Source organism: Paroedura picta, chromosome 12, assembly GCF_049243985.1.
Source record: "Paroedura picta isolate Pp20150507F chromosome 12, Ppicta_v3.0, whole genome shotgun sequence".
NCBI classification, from domain to species: domain Eukaryota; kingdom Metazoa; phylum Chordata; class Lepidosauria; order Squamata; family Gekkonidae; genus Paroedura; species Paroedura picta.
This window is the reverse complement of record NC_135380.1, coordinates 50,256,669-50,280,704: the sequence shown is the minus strand read 5'-3', so window position 1 is coordinate 50,280,704 and position 24,036 is coordinate 50,256,669. Positions and strand designations below refer to the sequence as shown.

General features: G+C 45.2%; 1 protein-coding gene across 9 annotated transcripts in view; it reads left to right on the top strand.

The window, feature by feature from the left end:
• The window catches only part of SPTAN1 (spectrin alpha, non-erythrocytic 1), an 86,373-nt gene that overhangs the window by 23,984 nt on the left and 38,353 nt on the right, over positions 1-24,036 (top strand). For 5 of the 9 annotated variants that reach the window (XM_077306463.1, XM_077306461.1, XM_077306462.1 and 2 more), the window contains 17 exons: positions 1,402-1,546; positions 1,634-1,788; positions 4,887-5,022; positions 7,551-7,652; positions 8,655-8,792; positions 9,655-9,765; positions 12,063-12,140; positions 12,289-12,444; positions 12,588-12,792; positions 13,691-13,872; positions 14,139-14,382; positions 15,761-15,883; positions 16,950-17,167; positions 18,322-18,414; positions 18,932-19,066; positions 21,291-21,439; positions 22,804-22,863. In XM_077306463.1, the coding sequence (XP_077162578.1) occupies positions 1,402-1,546; positions 1,634-1,788; positions 4,887-5,022; positions 7,551-7,652; positions 8,655-8,792; positions 9,655-9,765; positions 12,063-12,140; positions 12,289-12,444; positions 12,588-12,792; positions 13,691-13,872; positions 14,139-14,382; positions 15,761-15,883; positions 16,950-17,167; positions 18,322-18,414; positions 18,932-19,066; positions 21,291-21,439; positions 22,804-22,863 (2,430 nt within the window). The remainder of the gene's footprint in view (positions 1-1,401; positions 1,547-1,633; positions 1,789-4,886; positions 5,023-7,550; positions 7,653-8,654; positions 8,793-9,654; positions 9,766-12,062; positions 12,141-12,288; positions 12,445-12,587; positions 12,793-13,690; positions 13,873-14,138; positions 14,383-15,760; positions 15,884-16,949; positions 17,168-18,321; positions 18,415-18,931; positions 19,067-21,290; positions 21,440-22,803; positions 22,864-24,036) is intronic. The other 4 variants (XM_077306464.1, XM_077306466.1, XM_077306468.1 and 1 more) reach the window with 1 other exon arrangement.

Genomic DNA, 24,036 nt, shown 5'->3' with positions numbered 1-24,036 from the left:
CCCACTCCGCAAGAAAACTGGGAGTGATACTTGATACCTCTATGGAGGCTCAGATCACTATGGTAGCGCAGCTGGCATTTTACCACTTTCGCCAAGCCAAATTACTAGCACCCTACTTGGCCCCGGAACACTTCGCCACAGTGATCCACATGATGGTCACCTCTAGGCTGGACTTCTGTAATTCGCTCTACTCTGGCCTACTCTTATCCTTGATCCGGAAACTGCAATTGGTCCAGAACGCGGCTGCCAGGGTCCTCACAGCAACACTCCGGAGGTCCCACATCCAGCCCATCCTTCAGCAGCTGCGCTGGCTCCCAGTTGAATTTCGGATCAGGCTTAAGGTTTTAGTTATCACTAAGACCATAGGTGGTCTGGGCCCAGTATACCTGAGGGATCACCTCTCTGCTTACACCCCTCAAAGAGCCTTGCGCTCTACCTCCTCCAACCTCCTGGTGGCCCCTGGCCCAAAAGAAGCCCGCTTGACCTCAACCAGGGCCAGAGCTTTCTCCATTCTGGCCCTCACCAGTTTGGTGTAGTGGTTAGGAGTGCGGACTTCTAATCTGGCGAGCCGGGTTCGATTCTGCGCTCCCCCGCATGCAACCAGCTGGGTGACCTTGGGCTCGCCACGGCACTGATAAAACTGTGCTGACCCAGCAGTGATATCAGCGCTCTCTCAGCCTCACCCACCCCACAGGGTGTCTGTTGTGGGGAGAGGAATGGGAAGGGGACTGTAAGCTCCTTTGAGCCTCCTTTAGGTAGGGAAAAGCGGCATATAAGAACCAACTCTTCTTCTTCTTCTCACCTGGCGGAACGAGCTCCCAGAGAAGATCAGGGCCCTGATGGTACCCAAACGGTTCCGCAGGGCCTGCAAAAGGGAGCTCCTCCGCCAGGCATTCGGTTGAGGTCGACCCAAACCACCGCTTCCAATTGGCTCTCAGGCCCCCCGCCTCCTATTATGACCGCCACTAATCTGCCTAATGCACTGGGTCCCAATAAGAGTTGAGCTGAGGCTCCTTTGCAGTTCTATCATATTATTATTGCTGTTATCATATTTGGGTTATTGTTGCTGTATTGTTTTTGCTGTTGTCATATGTGTTAAATCATGTTATCTGTACCTGTTTCCTGTTCCCTGTAAACCGCCCTGAGCCTTCGGGGAGGGTGGTATATAAATATAAATAAATAAACTGTCCAGCAGAATTTGTTCTGAAACTTGCCAGAGATCTTAGGTCTGCCTCTCACTAGTATTTGAGAACATAGTATTTAATTTTGTGCAGATAATTTAGTTTTTGTTTATGAGAAATGATGAGAACAGCCGTGTTTGAAAGAATATAGTTTAATGGAGATCTTTTCCTTTGTACCCTGGTAGGTAATATAAACTAAATTAGGATTTGTTTCTTGCAGGGATGTGGATGAAACTATCAGCTGGATTAAAGAGAAAGAGCAGCTGATGGCTTCTGATGACTTTGGCAGAGACCTAGCAAGTGTGCAGGCTTTGCTACGCAAACACGAGGGCTTGGAGAGGGATCTTGCTGCTCTGGAAGACAAGGTAATTGGAGCAGATGCTTTTATTTGGAGAAAAGTTAAATGGCATATCTGGCCTTGCTGTTACTTGTGGGATTCTCTCTGCGTACAGGTGAAGGCTTTGTGTGCAGAGGCAGAAAGATTGCAGCAGTCCCACCCTCAAAACGCCTCTCAGATCCATGTGAAACGAGAAGAACTGATTGCCAACTGGGAACAGATTCGCACTCGGGCAGCAGAGAGGCATGCTCGCCTGAATGATTCCTATAGGTAAGAATGTTGTATGTCTGGAAAGACTGCATGTGTTTTTTTTTTTTTAATGCATGATTCCACACCCAGATTCAATTTACCTTCAATAGTAAAGAAAAAACAGCCATCAATACAAGTTTCGTGTGGGTTCATATTTCATGAATCTGTATATTTGTCTTGGCTTGTACTTCAAAAGTAAATATTTTAATTAACTGCTGCTGGTTGAGTGAAATAGGTCTGTTTTGTCATCTGTAATCCTGACAAGTATCTAATGGTTTCGGTTTGTGGTATGGCTTTATTCCATTTTTAGGAACTTAAACCATTAAGATTATCAAATCCTTCCAGCTGTGGTTCATATAAGGAGGAAACAAGCATGGGACCCACAAAATCAGAGGCTATCTCATAGAATCATAGAGTTGGAAGGGGCCATACAGGCCATCTAGTCCAACCCCCTGCTCAACGCAGGATCAGCCCTAAGCATCCTAACGCATCCAAGAAAAGTGTGTATCCAACCTTTGCTTGAAGACTGCCAGTGAGGGGGAGCTCACCACCTCCTTAGGCAGCCTATTCCACTGCTGAACTACTCTGACTGCGAAAGTTTTTCTCTGATATCTAGCCTATATCGTTGTACTTGTAGTTTAAACCCATTACTGCGTGTCCTCTCCTCTGCAGCCAACAGAAACAGCATCCTGCCCTCCTCCAAGTGACAACCTTTCAAATACTTAAAGAGAGCTATCGTGTCCCCTCTCAACCTCCTTTTCTCCAGGCTGAACATTCCCAAGTCCCTCAACCTATCTTCATAGGGCTTGGTCCCTTGGCCCCATCTCATTTCCTCCTTCCCTGTTATTTTGACTTCCCTTTCCCTGGAAGCCTCCATAGCCTCTCATTTTTTCCTGCTTCCTTCTTTCCTTCCTGCCTACCAGCCAACCTACATTATTCGTTCCCTTCCTTCATTTTTTCTTCTTTCCTCTCTTCCTGGTAGCCTCTACTCATGAAACTATGCCCTAGTTGCACATAGCTGGATGCTGGCCCAAGTCCATTTGCAGTGGAGAATCCATACTGTCATTTAGTGTGTCCATCTAGCCCGGCCGTTATGCCCTTAGATAACCCAGATGCTTTCATTTTGACATCCAAGGTTGATTTCCTGCTGTTGTATTTTATGCATCTTAACCTCCCCAAACATTCCTCACCTCCTCTCCCTTATTGCCCTCTATTTCTCTCCCCGTTTGATCCCCTTAGTTTCCACATCTTCCTATCCTTTGATGCCTGGGCTGTTATCTCCATATTATGACTTTCTTTGAACTGTATCTGGTTCTAGTTCCCAGGGGAGGGGAGCCCCCTCAAACCCCCCTATATATCCTATCCTATGCTTTGTGGGTCAGTTCTGACTATGTCTCCAATATAGATGCTTGCATTTCTAATAAAGAAACTTCAAATCAAGGAGTTTGCTTATTTAGAATTTGAAGACTCTCATACCTTCCCTCCTCCAAATCCATCATCCAAGCTTTTATCTGTCCCGCTATCTTTAGCTTTACTAATTATGTATTTACTTCATGGTTTTTAAGAATGGATTGTTTTAACATACTGTTACTCACCCTGAGCTTTCAGGAAGGCCGGGAAACAAGAATGTTGTTGTTGTTGTTATACTCCACCTTTCTCCTCAATTGGGTCCCAAAGCAGCTTATAATTTTCCTCTTTCCAACAATCCTATGAGGTTGGTTAGTTTGAGAGTGTGTGATTGGCCCAAGGTCAAGGGGAGCAGTTGAATTACTAACATCCCTACACTGCAGAGCCAAAGGCCAGGGTATAATTTAAATAATTTCTTTTCATAGAGGTATTGAAGTACCAATTCATTTACAAGTGAGAGGAACAACCACCGAGGGAAATTTATATTGAAAATGGGCGATATCTAGAAATCCGTTTTGTTTGGATCCCGCAATAAAGCCACACAGAAAGAAGAGACATTTTATCATTTTCCTTATTCTGTATAAAGTTTGCAAACATTGCTAGTAGCTTTGGGATAGGTTTTTCTTTCTTTTTGGTTGTATGCAATAACCTTACCAGCAGTGTTCCCCCTGAGCCATGCATGTGAACAGCCACTTAGCAGCAGTCCAGAGTCTCACAGGTGTTGCCCATTTTAAGATGACAGCAGTTATATGCTGCTCAGAATGTGAACTGCTCTAAGCAACGGGGGGGGGGGGGGGATAAGAACATTGCTTACATCAGTCTTTGAGAAACCCCCGAAACATTATTTAGTCTTCAAGACCCCCCCCCCCCAGAAGTGGTGCAATCGTGCAGAATATGGTTAGGAGACATAGCTGTGTACAGGCCCACCCAGGACCCCTTCACTTCCCACCCCCTCCAGGCCCAGCATTGGCTATTTTGGAGGGAGGGGACAATATGGCCTTATATGGTCATATCTCCTGATAAATGTTTAACACATTTAAAAAAATATATTAAATTAATTAACTCCTACCCATTTGGGAAACCCTTCCAGGACTGTCAAGAAACCCAGGGTTTCACAAAACCCTGGTTGAGGAAGCCTGGCTTATATAGTAAACTAGCATTAGAATCTCCATCTTATTGCTTGTCTGGCTCATGAGTTTTGAACCGAGTACTTCCCAGGAGAGGCAGTGCAGGCTCAACTTTCCCATCACTGTGGTTGTGAATTTGGGAGTCTCCACTTCAGCTTAACTGTTCTTGTGTAAGTAGAACCTGTGATTCTTTATTTTCATACTCTTTTGAAAATAAACATTTTCATACTGTTTTGTTTCGGAACTTTTCATGTTTTTTCCTTCAAAGTGTACGTGATTATCATTGTTCAGTTGCATTGTATATATGCTCTGCGTATCAGTGACTTACATTGTGCATATAAATATGATATAAATGTATATGCAATACAAACAGATCTACAGAATTAAAAGACCCTGGGAATAAAAACTAAAAAGCACCTAGGTTGTTGTGAGGTATGACGAGGAAACGCAACAGTGATAATTGTCCTGAATTGGCACCAGTGAGAATGATGTCTGAATGTGAGGCAAACAGGAGTTCATGTACAAATCTAACCAGTGGGTTGACTGTGTTATCTCTATTTCATTTCTAACATCTTCCTTCTGAAGGCTACAGCGATTCCTTGCAGACTTCCGAGACCTCACTAGCTGGGTAACTGAAATGAAAGCTCTGATAAATGCTGATGAACTTGCCAATGACGTGGCTGGAGCTGAAGCCCTGCTAGACAGACATCAAGAGCACAAGGTAATATCTTAGGACCAATGCCTGCTGCTGCTGTTGGTGTTCTAAGCAGCTGAATGGTAATTCCATGATCTTGGAGGGGTTGGATCGTAGTGCAGCTGGAATTTCTACCGGTCTGGAAAGTGTGGCTGCGTCAGATGTGATGGGCGGTGAGTCCCGCACTTTTCTGTCCACCACCAATTCTCTCTGCAGAAGGCTGGTGTAGCCAGATGGGAGGGGGGAGTGGAGAGAGAACTGTTACACTGCCAGTTCTAGTCAGAGTGGGTTTGTGCTTCCAGGTTGGAGGGATCCTTTCTCAGCTGACTGTGTTGTCTCGGAGCCTGGCTTTTAGGAAAAGAGGTGAATTTAACAAATACTATAGGACAAGACAGTAACTGCCACAGAGACTAGCTTCTGTTTAAAAGTCTTGATGTTAAACTGTGGGATGCATAAGGTTGCAGAAAGGCCAGATAGTCACATCAGAAATTTAAAAGCTTGGCTCATAACTGTTCTCTACACCCAGTAAGTGAATGAGCCCAGCAAATGCTACTGTTTTACGTTTGTAAATAATTTTAAGTGTCTTTCCTGAACTGTGCTAGAGGGAAGAACTCTAAACACCATTATAACTGTAACAGGCAGCAAGATGTGGTAAATTCCGTCTTGTGTACTTACATAACTACATTTAGAAGCCGCTTAGCTTCCAGGTGTCAGTTGGAGGTTGAGATGGAGAACATACTTGACATTGTGTTTACCTCTATTCTAATGCCATTTGACATCTCAGCTTTCACAAGGGGTATCACAGAAATAAGCAGGATGGGATTTTATCACAGCTGTTCAGTGCCAAGGCCTAAAATCTTCGTGCAAATGCACAAAAGCCAAAACAACAAAAGTTTCAATAATCCAAAATAAGTCAGCCAAGAAAACTGGATGAAGCAATGAATTTGCTGAGGGTCTCGGGTCTCCAGGATGCACCTCAACCAGGGCCCAGGGCCTTTTTGGTCCTGGCCCCTACCTGGTGAAATGAGCTCCTGGACGAGCTGCAGGCCCTGCGAGAGCTCTCAGCTTCCCGCAGGGCCTGCAAAACGGAGCTCTTCAGTCAGGATTTTGGTTGAGGCTGGGTGGAATGCTTCATGGTATGTGATCAGGTCCCCCCTACACACACACACACACACACACACACACACACACACTCCTGTGCACTGTGTTAGACCATATTGGGAGCAGGCTGTCAACTTAGTTACCAACCTAATTTCATGTCATCTGCCTCAAGACCAATGCCCAGAGCATGAGAAGGGACTTTTTGGATCATACTGGAAACCTGTTAGGGTTCAGTTTTAAATTGTTATTATTGTGTATATTTTTATGGGGAGTATGATATTTTTTCTTCTGGAAACCACAGCGAGCCAGCTTGCTGGGAGCAGCGATCTAGAAATCTAAGCATAAATAAATATAAATAAAATAAATAATATCAGATCCATTGTTTGGGATCTGCTCTGATAGGTCAATAGAACCCTCACTCTGGTGTTAGGGGTGGGCATCATAACATCATTTCCAAAATCACTCACATGGGAATTGCCCTTGGATGGGCACATCTTTTATTTTCAGTTTGTAACAATTACCATATGAAGGAACAAGTAGGTAGCCATGTTGGTCTGAAGTAGCAAAACAGAAATTGAGTCCAAGAGCACCTTTAAGATCAACAAAGATTTATTTGTTGATCTTAAAGGTGCTCTTGGACCCAAAATCTGAAGGTACTGTGGTTAGTCTCCCTAGAACCTAACAGGCTTCTTTGTATTAGTGCTACTGGACTCCAAGAGGCACGCAGTGTCCACATGCTCTCTGCTTGCCCACAATGGCACCTCCTGACCTTCTGGGTGAACTTTGGTAACTTTGGTCAGCCTGGGCCAGAATACATGCTGGTTCTGATTCAGCTTCACAACTATGCAAAACAGTGACAATTAGTATTCTTACTAAGTATGGATCTAATAAGAAATAGTCCCACAGTTTCTACAAAGCAAGCTTTTCTGAAGTATCCTCTCTCAGGCCTATTACAATCATGACCAGTTGTTTTAAATTAGGGAGTCAAGCAGAAGAAATGTGAAAATCTAGGTGGGTGAGGGCACACATAGCATTGCTTAGAGGAAGAGATTTTGGCTACCAAGGAGGACACAGATGATCCAGAACAAGGAAGTTTCTTCTTTTCAAAGGGCACTAACTGCAACTTGCCCACCCCTTCAGCAACTATAGGCACATTAAAATGTGTTGGTTTATTGTTAACATGGTCAGATGAACTGCATCATCGTCGTCAAGGGGACATGATCAGTGTGCTTTCCTTTCTCCTTTCCAGAAGGCAGCAGTTATTCTGTTCCTAATGTGGCGTAAGTATTACACTTACGCCACAACAGCCGAATGTCTATATATATGAACCCAATTTGTGCCTTAATTTCCAGGACTCGGCTTTAAGGGGATCTCTGTCTCTGTGTGTATTCTTTATGTTTGTTTTAAAATGGCTACTTTGCCATTTTGGAAAATTAAGATATGTCTTGTCATAGGGAGAAATCGATGCCCATGAAGACAGTTTTAAATCTGCTGATGAATCCGGGCAGGTTCTGCTCGCTGCTGGCCATTATGCCTCTGAGGAAGTCGGAGACAAGGTAGGCTATTATCCAGGAGAAATAAAAACTTAAAAGGGAAAAGCACCAATGAAATTTAATACTATCGAGTCAAAAAGATTTCTGTAAAACTGTTCCATTGCTATTAATTATTTGTTTAGGGTAGCTCGGTCCCTTACTGCCCTTGACGAAGGGTGCCAATTTCTGCATTGGTTGTCAGACCTGGAAATTGCAGCTAATGCAGAATGCAGCTGCTAGGGTCCTCATAGGAAGGGCCCCCTATCCAGCCAGTGCTGAAGAAACTGCATTGGTTGTCAGTTGCAACCCAGATCAAGTTCGAGTTTTTGATGCTGACCTTCAAGGCTATCCACAGTCTGGGACCCACTACATCCTTATGCCACTCCTGCAGGGCTCTTTGCTCTGTGGGTGTGAATTTGCTGGCAATCTCTGCCCCCAGGGAGGTATATCTGGCCTCACTCAGGGCCAGGGATAAAAAGGCTTGACCTAGTGGAATGAGCTCCCAGGAGAGCTGAGGGCCCTGTCAGAACTTTCTCAGTTCCAAAGGGCCTGCAAGACGGCACTCTTCTGCCAGGTCTTTGGTTGAGGCCAGGGCAGTTAAGATTGAGGGCTCTTGAAAGACGACCACGGCGCCATCTTCACCTCTGATTGTCTCTTGCCTCTGGGGCCACCGTGGTAAATTAGCTATGATTTGTGTTTTGCTAGTGAAAGCAAATCACAAAGGGCATCAGATTTGCCACTGATCCAATTTTCAGTGTTTGTCTTTGACAAAACGGACATCGTTATTTCTGGATGCCAGCAGTTTAACTTGACCACCAAAGCATTCAAGTGTGCACGTAAACTACAGTTCCTCTAGTAGAGCTTGGAATATCATCCAGGCTTGAGAAGCTAACACTTGAGAGACTGTAGGTGGGTGTGGTCTTTTTTGAGGGGGGAGGTTGTGCTCCCCTGTATTAGTGCTAAGGCATTAGAACTCTTGCCGACTTGAGTTCGTCACTTGTGTAACTGGTCTCTTCCTTTCCTCAGTTGATCATCCTGTCAGATGAAAGAACTGCTCTTCTAGAACTGTGGGAGCTTCGCAGGCAGCAGTATGAGCAGTGCATGGACCTGCAGCTTTTCTACAGAGACACTGAGCAGGTGGACAATTGGATGAGCAAACAGGAAGTATGTGTCATGCTGAATACACTGAATATAGCTTAATGAGCGGGCATACTTAGCCAGAGGGGAAGGGTAATACTTTAAATTGTGCAGGAACTTAAGAAAACAGCTAGAATCTCACCCATTTTTGGTCCATCATCCTGTTTCACCCAATTGCCCTCGACAGCCAACAAATATTCATTCATTCATTCAATTTGTATCCCGCCACTCCCCAATGGGCTCGTGGCAGGTAACATAATATTAAAACACCCCCATTAAAATGTTTTGTGCCTTTGTTAACTCCCTGATGCCGAATGTCCTGTTAAAACGCTGTAACAATGTATGTGGTCTGTAGATACTTTGATGCTGGTCAATTACCGTAATAAATATAATAATAATAATAATAACCACCATTAAAAGACTTAAATACACCTTCCCTTGATGTAGCCTCCTAGCACTGATATTCAAGGTAATCATGGCGCATATGAAGAAGAATGCTCCCTATATTTTTAAGCGGCTTTCTCATAGCTGCCATTCTGCTGGATTAAAAAAGCCCCTGTGCAAGCACCGAGTCATATCTGACCCTTGGGGTGACGCCCTCCAGCGTTTTCATGGCAGACTCAATACGGGGTGGTTTGCCAGTGCCTTCCCCAGTCATTACCCTTGGTGATGTGTAATTCCCAGTTCATGTTCTGCTGAGTGTGATATCTCTTGAGAGCTAGTATGAAGACTGGCCATTTTCAATTCCAGACCAAAGGTTTCAAGATTGCAGAAAGACATCCTAAGAACATGTACAGCAAAAGATATCATTCTCCTAGATCCCGAGGCCTTGTTAACTTGAGAATGCCCAAATGCACAAATGGCTTCATTTTTCTTTTCTCTCTTTCAGGCCTTTTTGCTAAATGAAGACCTGGGGGATTCTTTGGATAGTGTGGAAGCCTTGCTAAAGAAGCATGAGGACTTTGAAAAGTCCCTCAGTGCCCAAGAAGAGAAAATCACAGTAAGGCCTTTTTGTACTAGGTTATTTGCTTCAAATTCGGCATTGTTTTAAAGAGACAGAAACAGTATCATAAGCTCAGCAACAAATATTATCAACTAGCTACTAAAAGAGAAAGGATCTTTTTTTGTTAAACATTTATCAGGTGATATGACCATATATGGTTATGTCAATCTCTCCCCCCCCCCAAAAAAAATGGCCAATGATGGACCTGGAGGGGGTAGGAAGGGGAGGACCACCAGGTGGGCATGTACACAGCTATGCTTCCCAACCATGTTCTGCATGCTCGTGCCACTTCTGGGGTTTCTCAACAGTAAAATAGTTGAGAAAGGCTAGATATACCCCAGTTCACTGAGACATCTGAATAGATAGTCCAACAATCTGTTGGTTGGCACCAAACTCATATTTCAAACTGGAGATTGTAGTTTGTTAATTAACTGTGAGATTCTTTTGGGTAAAATCTGAGTACACAAACTGCTGTTGGTGGTGTAGCACCACCCCTCATACCTTCTTGGCTATATAGACTGGACCATCGAGGGGATATCCTTCCTGGTGCTGATGGGAGCAAACCAAGAAAAAGATAACACAAAGCACTTCCTTTATGCCCAACTTCACCAAGGCATACAATGTGGGCTACCTACATTTTAACAGTTAGTAAATAATTTGTTAACCTATGCTGTCATTCAGTTTCAGATAGCAGAGGAAGGGACATCTGATTTGTCTAAAATATCTTTGTTGTTTCCCATTCTAAAGACAAAGCTACACGGTAAAACTGTTACTAGGGAACTTCCGTGAGGCACCAGTGTTTCCTGCAGTTTAGTATCATGCAATTTTTCACTAAGACCTTCCTAACTAGGTCGAGTGTTCCCTAATTAGAGTGTCCTAGATTTTCAGGAATTTGGTTTTCTATAATAGGCCCTTTCACTGATTCCAAGAAAGGGCTTCTGCCATACAAAATTCCAGTTTGGATGAGTAGCATGCCCCAGGGCTTTCTTGGGGCCTTACACGCCATCATTTGACAAATGCAAACTTGATCTTGATTCCAATGAAGACAAACCAGCATCCTGTGTGCTCTGAATTGGTATTCGCATGAGGGACGCGTGCCATCTGCAAGGAAATAAAAATCCTCTGCCTGTGGAACATTATCTATTGAATCTGCTTGGTTTTCCAGGAAGAATTCCTTTTGCACATTTTCCTCCCTTGTAGCAGCTTCTTGATTTATCTTGTAGAGCTGTGGCCTTAGGTAAACCTGCGGTTCAGCACTTTGCTGACAGAATGATGGAGCTAACACAGTTCCACAGGGCCTGCAAAAGGGAGCTCTTCTGCCAGGCATTTGGTTGAGACCAGGCGTAACCAACATCATCTGCAGGGCCCCTGCTCCCTCCATCAGTGTGTTCTGCCCCTGGACCTGTTTGCACTAATTACCATTGTTACAATTATCAGTGTTAATAGTATTAATGTTATGGAAAAACTAAGTTCCTTGTATTTTTTTTCTATGTTTTATGTAAACCACCTCCAGCCTCTGGGGAGAGCGGTATATAAATATAATAAATAAAATAATAATAAATATAAGAGTATTAACCTGCTACTGAGTTTTCTTGCTTTAGGTAGATGAATATTTCACAGGGTTTTTCACAGGGATTTATGTCATCCTGATTTCTGCTGCTTTCTTGGATTTTTTTTAACTTTAAGATGCAGCTCCCTTTTCCTTACTTTGAGTATGTCCCATTCAGCTTGATGGAACGTTCTTGTAGGAATGTCTGAAATCGGACATGTGGTCACTTAGGAATGTAGCATTGAGATCAGCAGGGCTTGCTTCAGAATAACTGTGTAGAATCAGAGCCCTCGGATGGCTTCAGAACAGAACACTTTCACATTAATTTGTATGCCATTTTAGGCCTTCATTTACATATTGGAGTTTTTTTTCTGGTTCTGGTTTTTACTGCTGCTTTTAATAAAAATTTTCTGTGGTTAACCAGCTTGCTGGCCAGGGCACACAGGCAGGCTCCAGGTAAAAGCTTTCTTAATCAGCATACTTGGTTACCCAGCAACTCCTATTCCCGAAGCATGTTGATTAGCAAAGATTTTATTGTATTGAAAGGAGAAGTATGAACAATTTTTGCAGAGAACCGGTATATTTCATAGGGAGTTTGAGTATGTAGCATTCTTAAACAGGTTGCTAAGGAAGTAGTCCAGAAGATGTTAATACAAAAATTATTTATTTAGGTCTTTGAGTCTTCCCCAAAGGATTATTTCATTGATTCATTGCAACATACTAAGTAAATAAAAATTCTTTTCAGGCCTTAGATGAATTTGCAACAAAGCTGATACAGAACAACCATTATGCTAAGGAAGATGTCGCTACACGAAGAGATGCTGTAAGTTTGTCTCACTCCAACTTGTATATCTTCATATTAAAAGAATATTGCTATTGGATTGCTGTGATTCCAAGAAAGCTCCATTGTGGCAAAAGGAAATTCCAGTGCTAGCCATTCTTAACTGACTTACCACCACTGCTTCTTCCAGCTACTGAGCCGGCGCAATGCTTTGCATGAACGGGCCATGTACCGCCGCACACAGCTTGCGGATTCTTTCCACCTGCAGCAGTTCTTCAGGGATTCTGATGAGCTGAAAAGCTGGGTGAATGAAAAGATGAAAACTGCAACTGACGAAGCTTACAAGGTAGTAACAATATCTTGTCGATTCAAAAGTGGCTTGAATGTGTCCGTTCTGCGGTTGCTCTCAATACGCAGCAGCGCTTTCCACAATGTGGAAGTTCACCTCTCTCAAGACTGTAAAGTCTGGTCATCTCCTCTTGTTTCTAGGACCCTTCCAATTTGCAGGGCAAAGTCCAGAAACATCAAGCTTTTGAGGCAGAGCTGTCAGCCAATCAGAGCCGCATTGATGCCCTGGAGAAGGCTGGGCAGCAGTTGATTGATGTCAAGCATTATGCATCCGATGAAGTAGCAGCTCGCATGAATGAAGTCATCAGTTTGTGGAAGAAGCTGCTGGAAGCGACTGAGCTAAAAGGTACGATGCTGCTGGTGGTTGAAAAGAGCCTGGGCTCGGTTAAGAGGATAAAAAGAAATAGTTGCATTGGAATCGCTTTGCCCAAATGCTTGTAGATAGAGCATCTGCTTTGCATGCAGAAGGATACAGTAAGTTTCCAGCTTCTCCAGTGAGAAAGATCAGAATTTGGTGATCTAAAAGACCTCAGCATGAGACCCTGGAACAGGCTTTCTCAACCAGAGTTTCGTAAAACCCTGGGGTTTCTTGACAGCCCTGGAAGGATTTCCTGAATGGGTGGGAGTTTATAATTTTTTTGTTATTGTTAAACATTTATTGGGTGATATGGCCATATATGGTCATATTGCCCTCCCAGCCCCAAATGCCCAGTGATGAGCCTGGAGGGGGGTGGGAAGGGCCCCAGGTGGATATGCTTCCCAACCATATTTTGCATTATTGCACCACTTCAGGGATTTCTCAATGTTAAAAAAGTGGAGAGGAGCTTCCCTAGAGAGCTGCTGCTAGCTGAGTGGGCAGTGTCAACTTAAGATTTATACACTGAGAAGGCTATGCCAAGAGGGCCAAGCCTAATAAATAGTAATAAGTGTGGCTGATTTGTTACAAGGCAGCATGACATGTTCAGAGTAAATAAGAGCCAGCTTGGTGTAGTGGTTAGGAGTGCACACTTCTAAACTGGCAAGTTGGAGTTGATTCCACACTCCCCCACAGGCAGCCAGCTGGGTGACCTTGGGCTGGCCACAGCTGTTCTAACCGAGCAGGCCTCACACCTCACAGGGTGTTTGTTGTGGGGAGAGGAAAGCGAAGGTGATTGGAAGCTGCTTTTCCTTCTGGTAGAGAAAATCGGCATATAAGAACCAACCCTTCAATACCAATTCATTTGTCTTCTTTCTTGATTAACTAGGGATCAAGCTGCGTGAAGCCAACCAGCAGCAGCAGTTCAACCGCAATGTGGAAGACATCGAATTATGGCTGTACGAGGTGGAAGGGCACCTGGCTTCAGATGATTATGGCAAAGACCTAACAAACGTTCAGAACCTTCAGAAGAAACATGCCCTACTGGAGGCTGATGTTGCTGCCCACCAGGTACAACACTGGCCTGCCTTTATTTCTCTTCCAGTCTTGACCAGAGATGGACTACATGTCACCTGTGGGCCCTTAGATGCTCTCTGAGACTTTTTTTGTAGTGTTTGGCTAGCCTTTGTGTTTTAAAAGTAAGTTTCTGTATCTCGTGGTGCACTTGATAAGTTTCCCATGTACTGTTTTGAGTCACTGTGTTGTAGCAGTCAGAGTATTGGACTAGGACCTAGGAGATCCAAATTCAAATCTCTTAACCAAATTATTTTTTCTAGGATCGCATTGATGGCATCACTATCCAAGCTCGGCAGTTCCAAGAAGCTGGCCACTTTGATGCTGACAATATAAAAAAGAAACAGGAGGCTTTGGTTGCCCGCTATGAAGCCCTGAAGGAACCAATGGTGGCGCGCAAGCAAAAGCTTGCTGATTCTCTTCGCCTGCAGCAGCTTTTCCGTGACGTTGAAGATGAAGAAACCTGGATCAGAGAGAAGGAACCCATTGCAGCTTCAACCAATAGAGGTGCTATATTGGACCGGGGCCATTCTTTTGTGGGTTCACACATCTTTTTAGGTCCAAATCTTGGACTCCCAAACTTTTTGGCATATATTTAGCCTGCATATTGTTAGTGAAAGTAGCTCGTTGTTATCAAGGAAACCATCCAGGTGTGAATGCAAACTCAGTGTGGTCCCAATTCTTTTTGTTGCATGTTTCGACAGGGTGGGTGGTCGGGCAGGCCCTAATTCTTTTGCCAATCTCCATATTCAAATTAGGCAGTCAGTAAAACAGGGAAGAATGTCAGAGCAGGGCACTTCAGTGGTCTCAGAGGCTTTTTGAAAAGGTAAAACCATTTACAAAAGGGAGCTCTTGACTTCACCTGATATGCAATGTGCCAAATACTTTACAACAATACTTTGGCAGCTGTGAACAGGTCTGAGGCTTCTACACTGCCCACTAGCATCCCAGTTCTGTAGAAGTAACCGTAGGTTTCTTGTGTCTCTTCAGATGGTCTCATACAAAATTTATTTCTGTGACACCGCCCTTTTCTCCAATTGTCTTTCCCAGAGAGTTTCTGCCACTTTCCTCTCCCATGAAGCCACCTAGCTTAGTGTCTTCTACTGACCATGTGCTGCAGTCTCTGAACAGGGCTCAAGAAGGAGCATAACTTGGCAGCGGCCCAAACTTAGGACTGCCAGCAAGTCGGAGTTTTAGTTTTGTAAAATGCTTTTTTGCCCAATTGACAGAATCACCGAACACAGAGACAGAAAATGCGTTCCTGCCAATCCACCATTGTTTACCGGAACAGAAGCATTCTTTCCATTGTATTGGCATCCCTCACTTAGCTGCATTTCACAGTGGCAGCTTCTGTTCAGTGACTTACTTATTTACTAGCTTCAAAGTTCGTTCCTAAGAACGGGCCCTGAAAGGGTCCCTTTCCCTGGCCAGGCAGCTTAAGGTGGCTTTGGGCCGCAGCTCGCAGCCGGATCAAGTAGGGTGAGCGGGGGCTGGGCAGCTCGTTAGTAGGGCCCGGACAGAGGTCCTTAACAAGCAGTCAGCAGGCCAGGAGGCCCTCGTTAGCAAGCCCTCCACCATGACCTTTTGCCCAGGGCCTCTCCCCTTACCTGCTGCGGGCTCCAGGCACTGAGGCATCTGAGAGCAAAGAGACGAGTCCAGGGCTGGAGGGCGGGAGACTCAGGGGCAGGACCAATCAGGACACAGCTGGCTGCACCCTGATTGGCCCTATTCCAACTTGAACAGCTGGACACGTCCCACCCCCTATGCTGTTTCAGAAAGGAGCAACAATAGATAAGGATTACAGTCATAGACCAGCATAATTCAGTGACTTAACCACTTATGATTCAAATTGGCCAGTCATGATGTCTGCTGTGCTTACTTTCAGGCAAAGACTTGATCGGGGTCCAGAATCTGCTGAAGAAACACCAGGCCTTGCAAGCTGAGATCGCTGGCCATGAACCACGCATTAAAGCAGTCACCCAGAAAGGAAATATCATGGTGGAAGAAGGTGTGTGCATCTAGATTTTTCCTGTAGAGGTGTAAATTATAAGGGACTTGTATCTTGTCTGTCTCCTTGATACATGCCTAGGGGAAAAAGACCCCCTCCGGGCAGTCAGCATTTTTTTTTACACAAGGTGGTCCCTTTTGCCTTTAGGTCACAAGTGTCCAATAAGAAATAGTGCCCCAGTTTAAAATGTTATGGCCTAATCACTGCTGTGGACATCCTTTCAGCATTAGCTTAGCAATCCTGGACACTCTCCAAGCCAGCCAGCCAGGTGTTCACTGACTGGAGTCAAGGTTGAGTATCCTCTGCATTTAAAAATTGTTTTAATCATAAGAATAGATGAATGGGGTGGCCTCTAAATCCTAAAGTCTGAGGTGACGGCAGGTTTTTATCTGCTTCCTAGTCAGAAGCAGATAAAAGCAGGGGACTGTCAGCTGCAGCTGGATCTGAGCACAGCAGAGGGGTGTCTGGTTGTGTCTTCAGCTCAGCCTTTTACCATGGAGTTGACAAAGAGAACTTTTTATCCTCAAAGTACTAGAACTTGAGGGAATCCAATGAAGCTACTGAGCAGTAGGTTCAAGATCAACAAAAGCAGATACTTCTTTACACAGAGAGTGAATAAATGAGGAATTAGTTGCCAAAGGATATAGTGGTGGCAACAGGCATAGACAGCCTCAAAAGGGGATTAGGTAGGTCTATCAGTGGCTCATGGCCATGGTAACTAAGTAGAACTTCCATGTTCAGAGGCAGTGAACATCAGAGGAAGGGCTCAGCCCCTAAGTTGTATAGGCAGCCACTAGATGAGAAAGGATGCTCCACTAGATGGACCTCGGGTCTGATCCAGCAAGGCTCTTCTTATATCGTTGGGCTCATGCATCCCATTCCCCAGTCCTCTTTGATTTGTTTGCATCCTTTCAGGGTCTCCCATAAAACTGGGAAGGGCACCCATAATACTGAGGCCTTCTCCCAGAAAAGAACTGGGGGTGTGGGGGAAGATAGGTACTAAGTGCCTGAGTGGTTCCGGATATTTTTCCATGCTTGCATGCTACTCGGAATTCTTGTGTCTTAGGACACTTCGCTGCTGAGGATGTGAAAATCAAATTGAATGACCTAAACCAGAAATGGGAGTCCTTGAAAGGCAAGGCGTCCCAACGCAGACAAGACCTGGAAGATTCTTTGCAAGCCCAGCAGTATTTTGCTGATGCCAACGAGGCCGAGTCCTGGATGCGAGAGAAGGAGCCCATAGTGGGCAGCACTGATTACGGGAAGGATGAGGACTCTGCAGAGGTATGTCACAGCTAGCCTTGAGAATGAGCTGACACTTTCAGAGTCACAGGACTCTCAGTGGTAGTATGTGTGGAAATCTGCCTTGAGGCTTTCTGAGAAAAGCAAACTATCAGTGCTGTAAAATAAAAGCAGAAAAGGAGGCGGGGCTCAGTGGTATAGACTAGGGTTGTGCACTTCAGCTCAGTTTGACCACCTCTACGATCACCGAAGTGGCCAGGAGGCCAGAGCCACGGAGGGGAGGCGGTGATGCGCCGGCCAGCGGCTGCACACAGGTGCAGAGCTCTGTCCCTGTGTGTGGCTGCCAGCTGGCATGCTGTTACTGCCCCTCAAGATGGTAACCAGCACAAGCCAATATTCACCTAAAAGTTTGTTTAGAAAGGCTGAGTACTTTTGTACATCTACAGCGAGTGTGTCTAGAATATCTACAATGTCTTTCCATAAAATCTCTTAAATAAAAGATCCAATGCTTTAGTTGAAAATGAAAGGTCTTAAGGACATGTTTAAATGTCCTTAAAATGCATTAAACGGTAATGACTGGGGAAGGCACTGGCAAACCATCCCGTATTGAGTCTGCCATGAAAACACTGGAGGGTGTCACCCCAAGGGTCAGACATGACTCGGTGCTTGCACAGGGGATACCTTTATCTTTAAAATGCATTAAGTGCACATTGGGAAATACGTAAATATATATTCAGTAGCTGAAACAGCTTTTACATTTAAATATTCTCTATTAAATTATATTTTGTCGCTTCCTAAATGCTAGAGGTGGTATAAAATTTTTAATTACAGAAGACACACTTTAAAAATATCGACATTTATAAGACCAATAAACCAGCAACAGTGAGAACACTAAGGAAATAAATACAGCAAGAAACAGTTTAAACAGTAAACCTTTTAAATATAGTCTCAGGAAAGGGGGGTAATCAGAAGAATGCAGAATAGATGTTTTCAATTAGATCTCTCTTGCTTTTCAAAAAACAAGTAATCAAATTCCAGGGTAACCCCTATGACACATAAATTAAATCTCTCAAAGTCCAGGAGGTTACCCATTGAATTGTTTTGATAATTAATTGCTCACTTTTGTTTGGTTTTGACAGATTAAAGAACTATTTTCTGCCTGCACATTCTGATGTGCTTTGTTTTTCTGTTCTCAGGCTCTGCTCAAGAAGCATGAAGCGCTGATGTCTGATCTTTCTGCCTATGGCAGTAGCATCCAAGCCCTGAGGGAGCAAGCCCAGGCATGCCGGGTAAGCAGGCTCCAGGAAAGAAATGCTTGCTGCTGCTCTCTGGTATCCACACAGGCAGGTGGCCCCATTACGGAGAGGGTTGATTTACAAAAGTCCTTTTTTCATCAGTGAACCTTTAGAAATATGTAAGTGTTGTAATGTTCATTGGCCCCATTTGCAACAGATTATTTTCCCCAGGCAAAGTGACTGTGAATCGGATGGATCCGAGGGTGTTCCAGTTTGTCCACAGCAGACCAGGGACTTCAACTCTGCTTTCTCCAATCCAGTGTTGGCAACAAGGGACAGATTTATGTCATTATTTTTTTTAATTAACTATCCTGAGACAGGAGCAATACAATCTCTGGGTCTCTTTCCAAATTTGGAGAGTGCTGAACTTTTTAGATGCATTGTTAAGCAGAAGCTACCGTTAAATTGCTTACTGATAGTAGCTTCCTGTTCACGATGATTGAGGCTCAGAGAGTGTTTTAGCATCAGGGGATTCCCCAGGGTAATGGAGCCATCCATGGTCTTTTTTCAGCAACAAGTGGCTCCCACAGATGATGAGACTGGCAAAGAACTGGTCCTGGCCCTTTATGATTACCAAGAGAAAAGTCCCCGGGAGGTGACCATGAAGAAGGGAGACATTCTGACTCTGCTGAACAGCACCAACAAAGTAAGCCTTCCTTTCCTGAGACTTGAAGCTGTTTCTCACACAAACAGAAGTGGTTGTAGCCTCAGGGTAGGCAGGGCCCCCTACATGTTACACTGTCAAGATTCAGAGGAAAATTGTCCTCTGACAGTCTGACTCTCAGAGGGTATGTGGGACACATACCTGCTCTGAAGATACCTGGTCAGGGCTCCCTCCCTCCCTCCCTCACAAGCACACATATGCATAAACACATACACAGACTCCCTGTCCTTGCCCCTTTACCTGTTGGTTTCCCAACCTTCTTCTTGGTTCCCCCTCCCTCGCTCACAAATACACACAGAGACTCCCTCCCCCCGTTTCCCCCCCTTACTTGTTTGTTTCCCAACCTCCTCCTTGCTTCCCCCCCCCCCCCCCCGCCATGCACACATGCACACACACACAGAGACTCCTTCCCCTTCCTCTTCCCATTTCAACTTTACCTGTAGGTTTACCTACCTACCTCCCAAGCAAACACACGTACACTCCCCCCCCCCCATCCTGCTTACCTGTTGCACGGCAACTGCCTAGGTCCCCCGGGACCTCCGCAGCCACTGGCTGGGCCCTTCTGGCGCACTTCATTGGTGGGTCTACAGACATCATGTTTGTCTACATTTACGTTTTATGAGGCATGCCAAAAGATGTGTCCCAGATCAAAAATCCAAATAGCAAAAGTTGTAGAAGAAGAAGAGTTGGTCTTTATATGCCGCTTTTCACTACAAGGAGTCCCAAAACCGCTTACAATCGCCTTCCCTTTCTTCTTCCCACAACAGACACCCTGTGAGGTGGGTGAGGCTGAGAGAGCCCTGATATTACTGCTCGGTCAGAACAACTCTCATCAGGACTTTGACAAACCCACGGTCACCCAGCTGGCTGCATGTGGAGGAGCATGGAGTCAAACCAAAACTCAACAGATTAGAAGCTACCACTCTTAACCATGACACCAATACCTTTGCTGGGACTAACTGAAACACCTCCACCTCTCTGAGGGACCACTTGTCTCTTGGAGAGCCAGTTTGGTGTAGTGGTTAGGAGTGCGGACTTCTAATCTGGCATGCCAGGTTCGATTCTGCGCTTCCCCACATGCAAGCAGCTGGGTGACCTTGGGCTCACCACGGCACTGTTAAAACTGTTCTGACCAGGCAGTGATATCAGCGCTCTCTCAGCCTCACCCACCCCACAGGGTGTCTGTTGTGGGGAGAGGAATGGGAAGGCGACTGTAAGCCGCTTTGAGCCTCCTTCGGGTAGAGAAAAGCGGCATACAAGAACCACCTTTTCTTCTTCTTCAGTAATCTCAGGGCTCTCTCAGCCTCACCCACCTCACAGGGTGTCTGTTGTGGGGAGAGGAAAGGGAAGGCGACTGTAAGCCACTTTGAGACTCCTTCGGGTAGGGAAAAACGGCCTATAAGAACCAATTCTTCTTCTTCTTCTTCTTCTTCTTCTGGCCCTTGCAGGGCACTCTGCAGGTGCTAATCTACTGGAGGTCCTTAGCCCCAAAGATTTACATCTGGCCCTGGCCTGGTGGAATGAGTGTCCTGGGAGAGCCGAGGGACCCAACAGAGCCATCAGATTTCCTCAGGGCCTGTAAAACGGAGCTCTTCCACCAGGTCTTCGGTTGAGGTCAGAGCCAGGAACAACAGGGGACCCTCCTCACGTTCCTCAATAACATCCAGCATACCCCGCCCTGGTACGAGTCCCCAGAGAGTGGCAGGCTAAAAATCTAAGGAATAAATAAATAAAATAAATAAAAGTTGTACAGCAGTGAGCCACCTTTTAAATTTCACAGAGCCTATCCTGAGGCTGGCTGTTGAACAAAAATGTGTCAAGGGGAGAAGAGAAAAGGCTGCCTAGTGACAAGGAATGTTGTGGCAGCCTTGTCCACAGTTCAGACACTATCCTCAGTTTCTTAGGCCTGCAAGGACTTGACCATGCACACGTCGGTTAACAATGTGTCCTCGCAGCTTGCCAATACCTTGAACCATTCATGAGTGACTGCTTTCCCTGTGGGCTGCCACATGTCAGAAATAGCAAACCCTTCTATTGTTCACACAGTCCCTTATCTTGAGAGTGGGTGGAGACTCTCTTCTTGGTTGGAGCTGAGGACTTTCATCTCCAATCTCTGATTCATCTCCCCTTCTTTCTGTGCATTAGCAGTCTTTGCTTGCAGTGACTTCAGGCAGTAAATAGGCTGCATCTTTCCTTTTTCTTCTAGGACTGGTGGAAAGTGGAAGTGAATGACCGGCAGGGTTTTGTACCAGCTGCCTACGTAAAGAAGTTAGACCCGGCCCAGTCTGCATCCCGGGAGAACCTCCTGGATGAGCAAGGCAGCATAGCCTTGCGACAGGAGCAGATTGACAACCAGTAAGATCAAACAAGGAGGAGCTACAGACCTTAGGGGCGGGGTTATCCTTTTTCCTGCCATCGACAAAGGGCTTAGAGAGCTGTCCACTGCAAATGTTACATTGAAACACTTGCTATATTCTTTTTTATTTCATTAGTTTAACTTAGACTTCTCTTTCTTTTCTTTCTTCAATTCTTAATTTTTAAAAAAACTTAACTACCTGACTTTTTATCTGTGTTTTTGTGAGTGTCTCACTGTTCCCACCATTTCAGTCCTGAGCATCCTTTTATTTTGACAATCATCATTCCCAGATTTTTCTAAGCATGTGATTCTGACTAAGATGCCTTCCTCACTCTAATCACCTGAAAGCACACTACCGGCCCTTTTCAGGGCTGCCTGTAGACAACAAATTACTCTTGGGGGAGTTAGTTCAGCTGTTTTGTTCAGCTCCAGGGCACATATGTGTGCATTATATATGCATGTGTGAATGCATTTTCATGCATAGATAGATACAGATGTTTCTAAGACTTTGCTGGGCAAAGAAGCAAAGCACCCACAGAATTTAATTAACTGCTACCTCCTTGAGTGCCTGGCAACTGCAGATTAAGTTCTGGGCAGAGCAGTGGCCAGTCAGAGACAGTGCTAAGTCCACCATATAAGAATCATGGGAAGAGCAGAGCTACATTTTGGTGTGTCTTCCTAACTGCCACTTCAAGCCACCATGCCTCCTTGCTCCTGAACAAGAAAAATATGCACAGAGAATTGCATTGCCTCTACAAAGATAGCGGTTCATCCCACATAGGATGAGTGGTGCAACAGTCCTTTGTTTGCTGGCATCATCCACCAACTAAGGCCTCCCAGGGTTACCAGCTGCATTAGAAGCCAAACAATATTCAGTCTCTCAGCATCCCTTAAGAAGCCTCGTTTACCCCTGCTATGTCGTTGGGAAGTTGAAAGCGAGTTCATGGCCAAAACAGGGTTTGCAGTCAGATCTCCTGGCCCTGAGTCAAATTCTGTGCCCCTTTGACTGCTGCTGGAGAGAAGAAAAGATTATACCTGCTTTTGGAATTTAATCCAACCCTCCCCCCATTTTCTTTTTGGTTTTCAGGGTGGGGGAACGCTGATACATTGCAAGAGATGAGGCAGCCCTGTGGGGAGAACGGAACAGTACTGCTGATGGTTTCCTTTACAGTCATTTGCACCCATGCTCAGATCTGCTTCACGTTGCTTTTGTCATGGCATCCTCATTCCTTCCATTTTTTATGTCTTCCTCACTTTGCTGTCCCCCATGAATGATCCCTAGGCGGAGCCTCTGCCTTCACTTATTTTGTTAATCTGACTAATTTTGTGCATGCTTTCTGCTGTGCTCCCTCTGTCTGTGCAGGACTCTCATAACTAAGGAAGTCGGCAGTGTATCTCTGCGTATGAAACAGGTGGAAGAACTGTGAGTAGGACTAGCCCTTCATAAGCCATGCTGACCCTGCACAGTCGCCTTCTCATTCCTTCTCTGAGACTGTCATTCCTTTTCTCTTTCTGGAGCAACACTGTAGGACAGTTTCAAAATAGGGGATTTAAATGGTTGTTTGCTGTTAGGGTTGTGCACTTCAGCTCCATTCGGCCGCCTCATTGATCACCAAAGCCTGAAGCGTCGCGTAGGAGGCCAGCGCCGCAGAGAGGAGGGGTGGCACGGCAGCCAACGGCTTCATGCAGGCGCAGAGCTCTGTGTCTGCGTGTGGCTGCTGGCTGGCACGCCGCTGCCGCCCTTCCGCACCACGCCGCTGGCCGTCTCGGGCTGCGGTGATCACCGAGGTGGCCAAACTGAGCCGAAGGCCACACCCCTAATGCTGATATGTCTTGGCTCTGGTGTTCTTCAAGCTGTCTCAGGTCTGTCGTTTTATTGTTTTTGCTGAGTTAAAGGCTGTGAGCGTACTGCTTTTTGTAAAAAAAAAACCCAGCGACTGTGGGAACTCGAGTTTCCTGGAATGGGGGCAGGGAGCGAGCAAGGAGAAAGAAACTGCAGGTTATTAGATAAAATATTACCTAATTTAGACTGGGTGCCTCCACAACTTGGAAAACTTGGAAAAGTTTGCATTGTATAAAAGTTGTATTTATTATGAAGCTTTTAAAACGAATCTGCACAAGTGATCAGGCATTTTAACTGGTCAGGAAAATCTTTACCACCTTTGCCTGGACTCTGAGTGCATCTGTATAGCTGGTTTATTTCACCCTTTAGGAGATGTGATGATGGAATTCTGTATGAGACCAGTTTTCCATTGATGGGTTCCGCTCCTAACCTGGCTGTCACCCCTACTGTTATGCCCACAGTAGAATTCCAGGAAAGCACTGGAAGCATTCCGGAATCCAGAACAGCCTGTTTCTTCTCAGTGATACAGCCATAGTGTGAAACCATTCTGGTTTTAATTGGCCACCATAGAAGACTTTGCCACTGGCCTGTTCTCAGCTAGATGGGAGAATCGGTTCTCAAATGTTACAGTTTTGCTAGCCTTGAAATGTGTAGTAGCAGCCATAGCAAAGAATGGGTTTAAGAATGAGTTTTCTTGTGCAAACTTCTAGCTTGTCAGATGTGCTCTTCTCAAGGCAAAATGTTCCTGTCTTT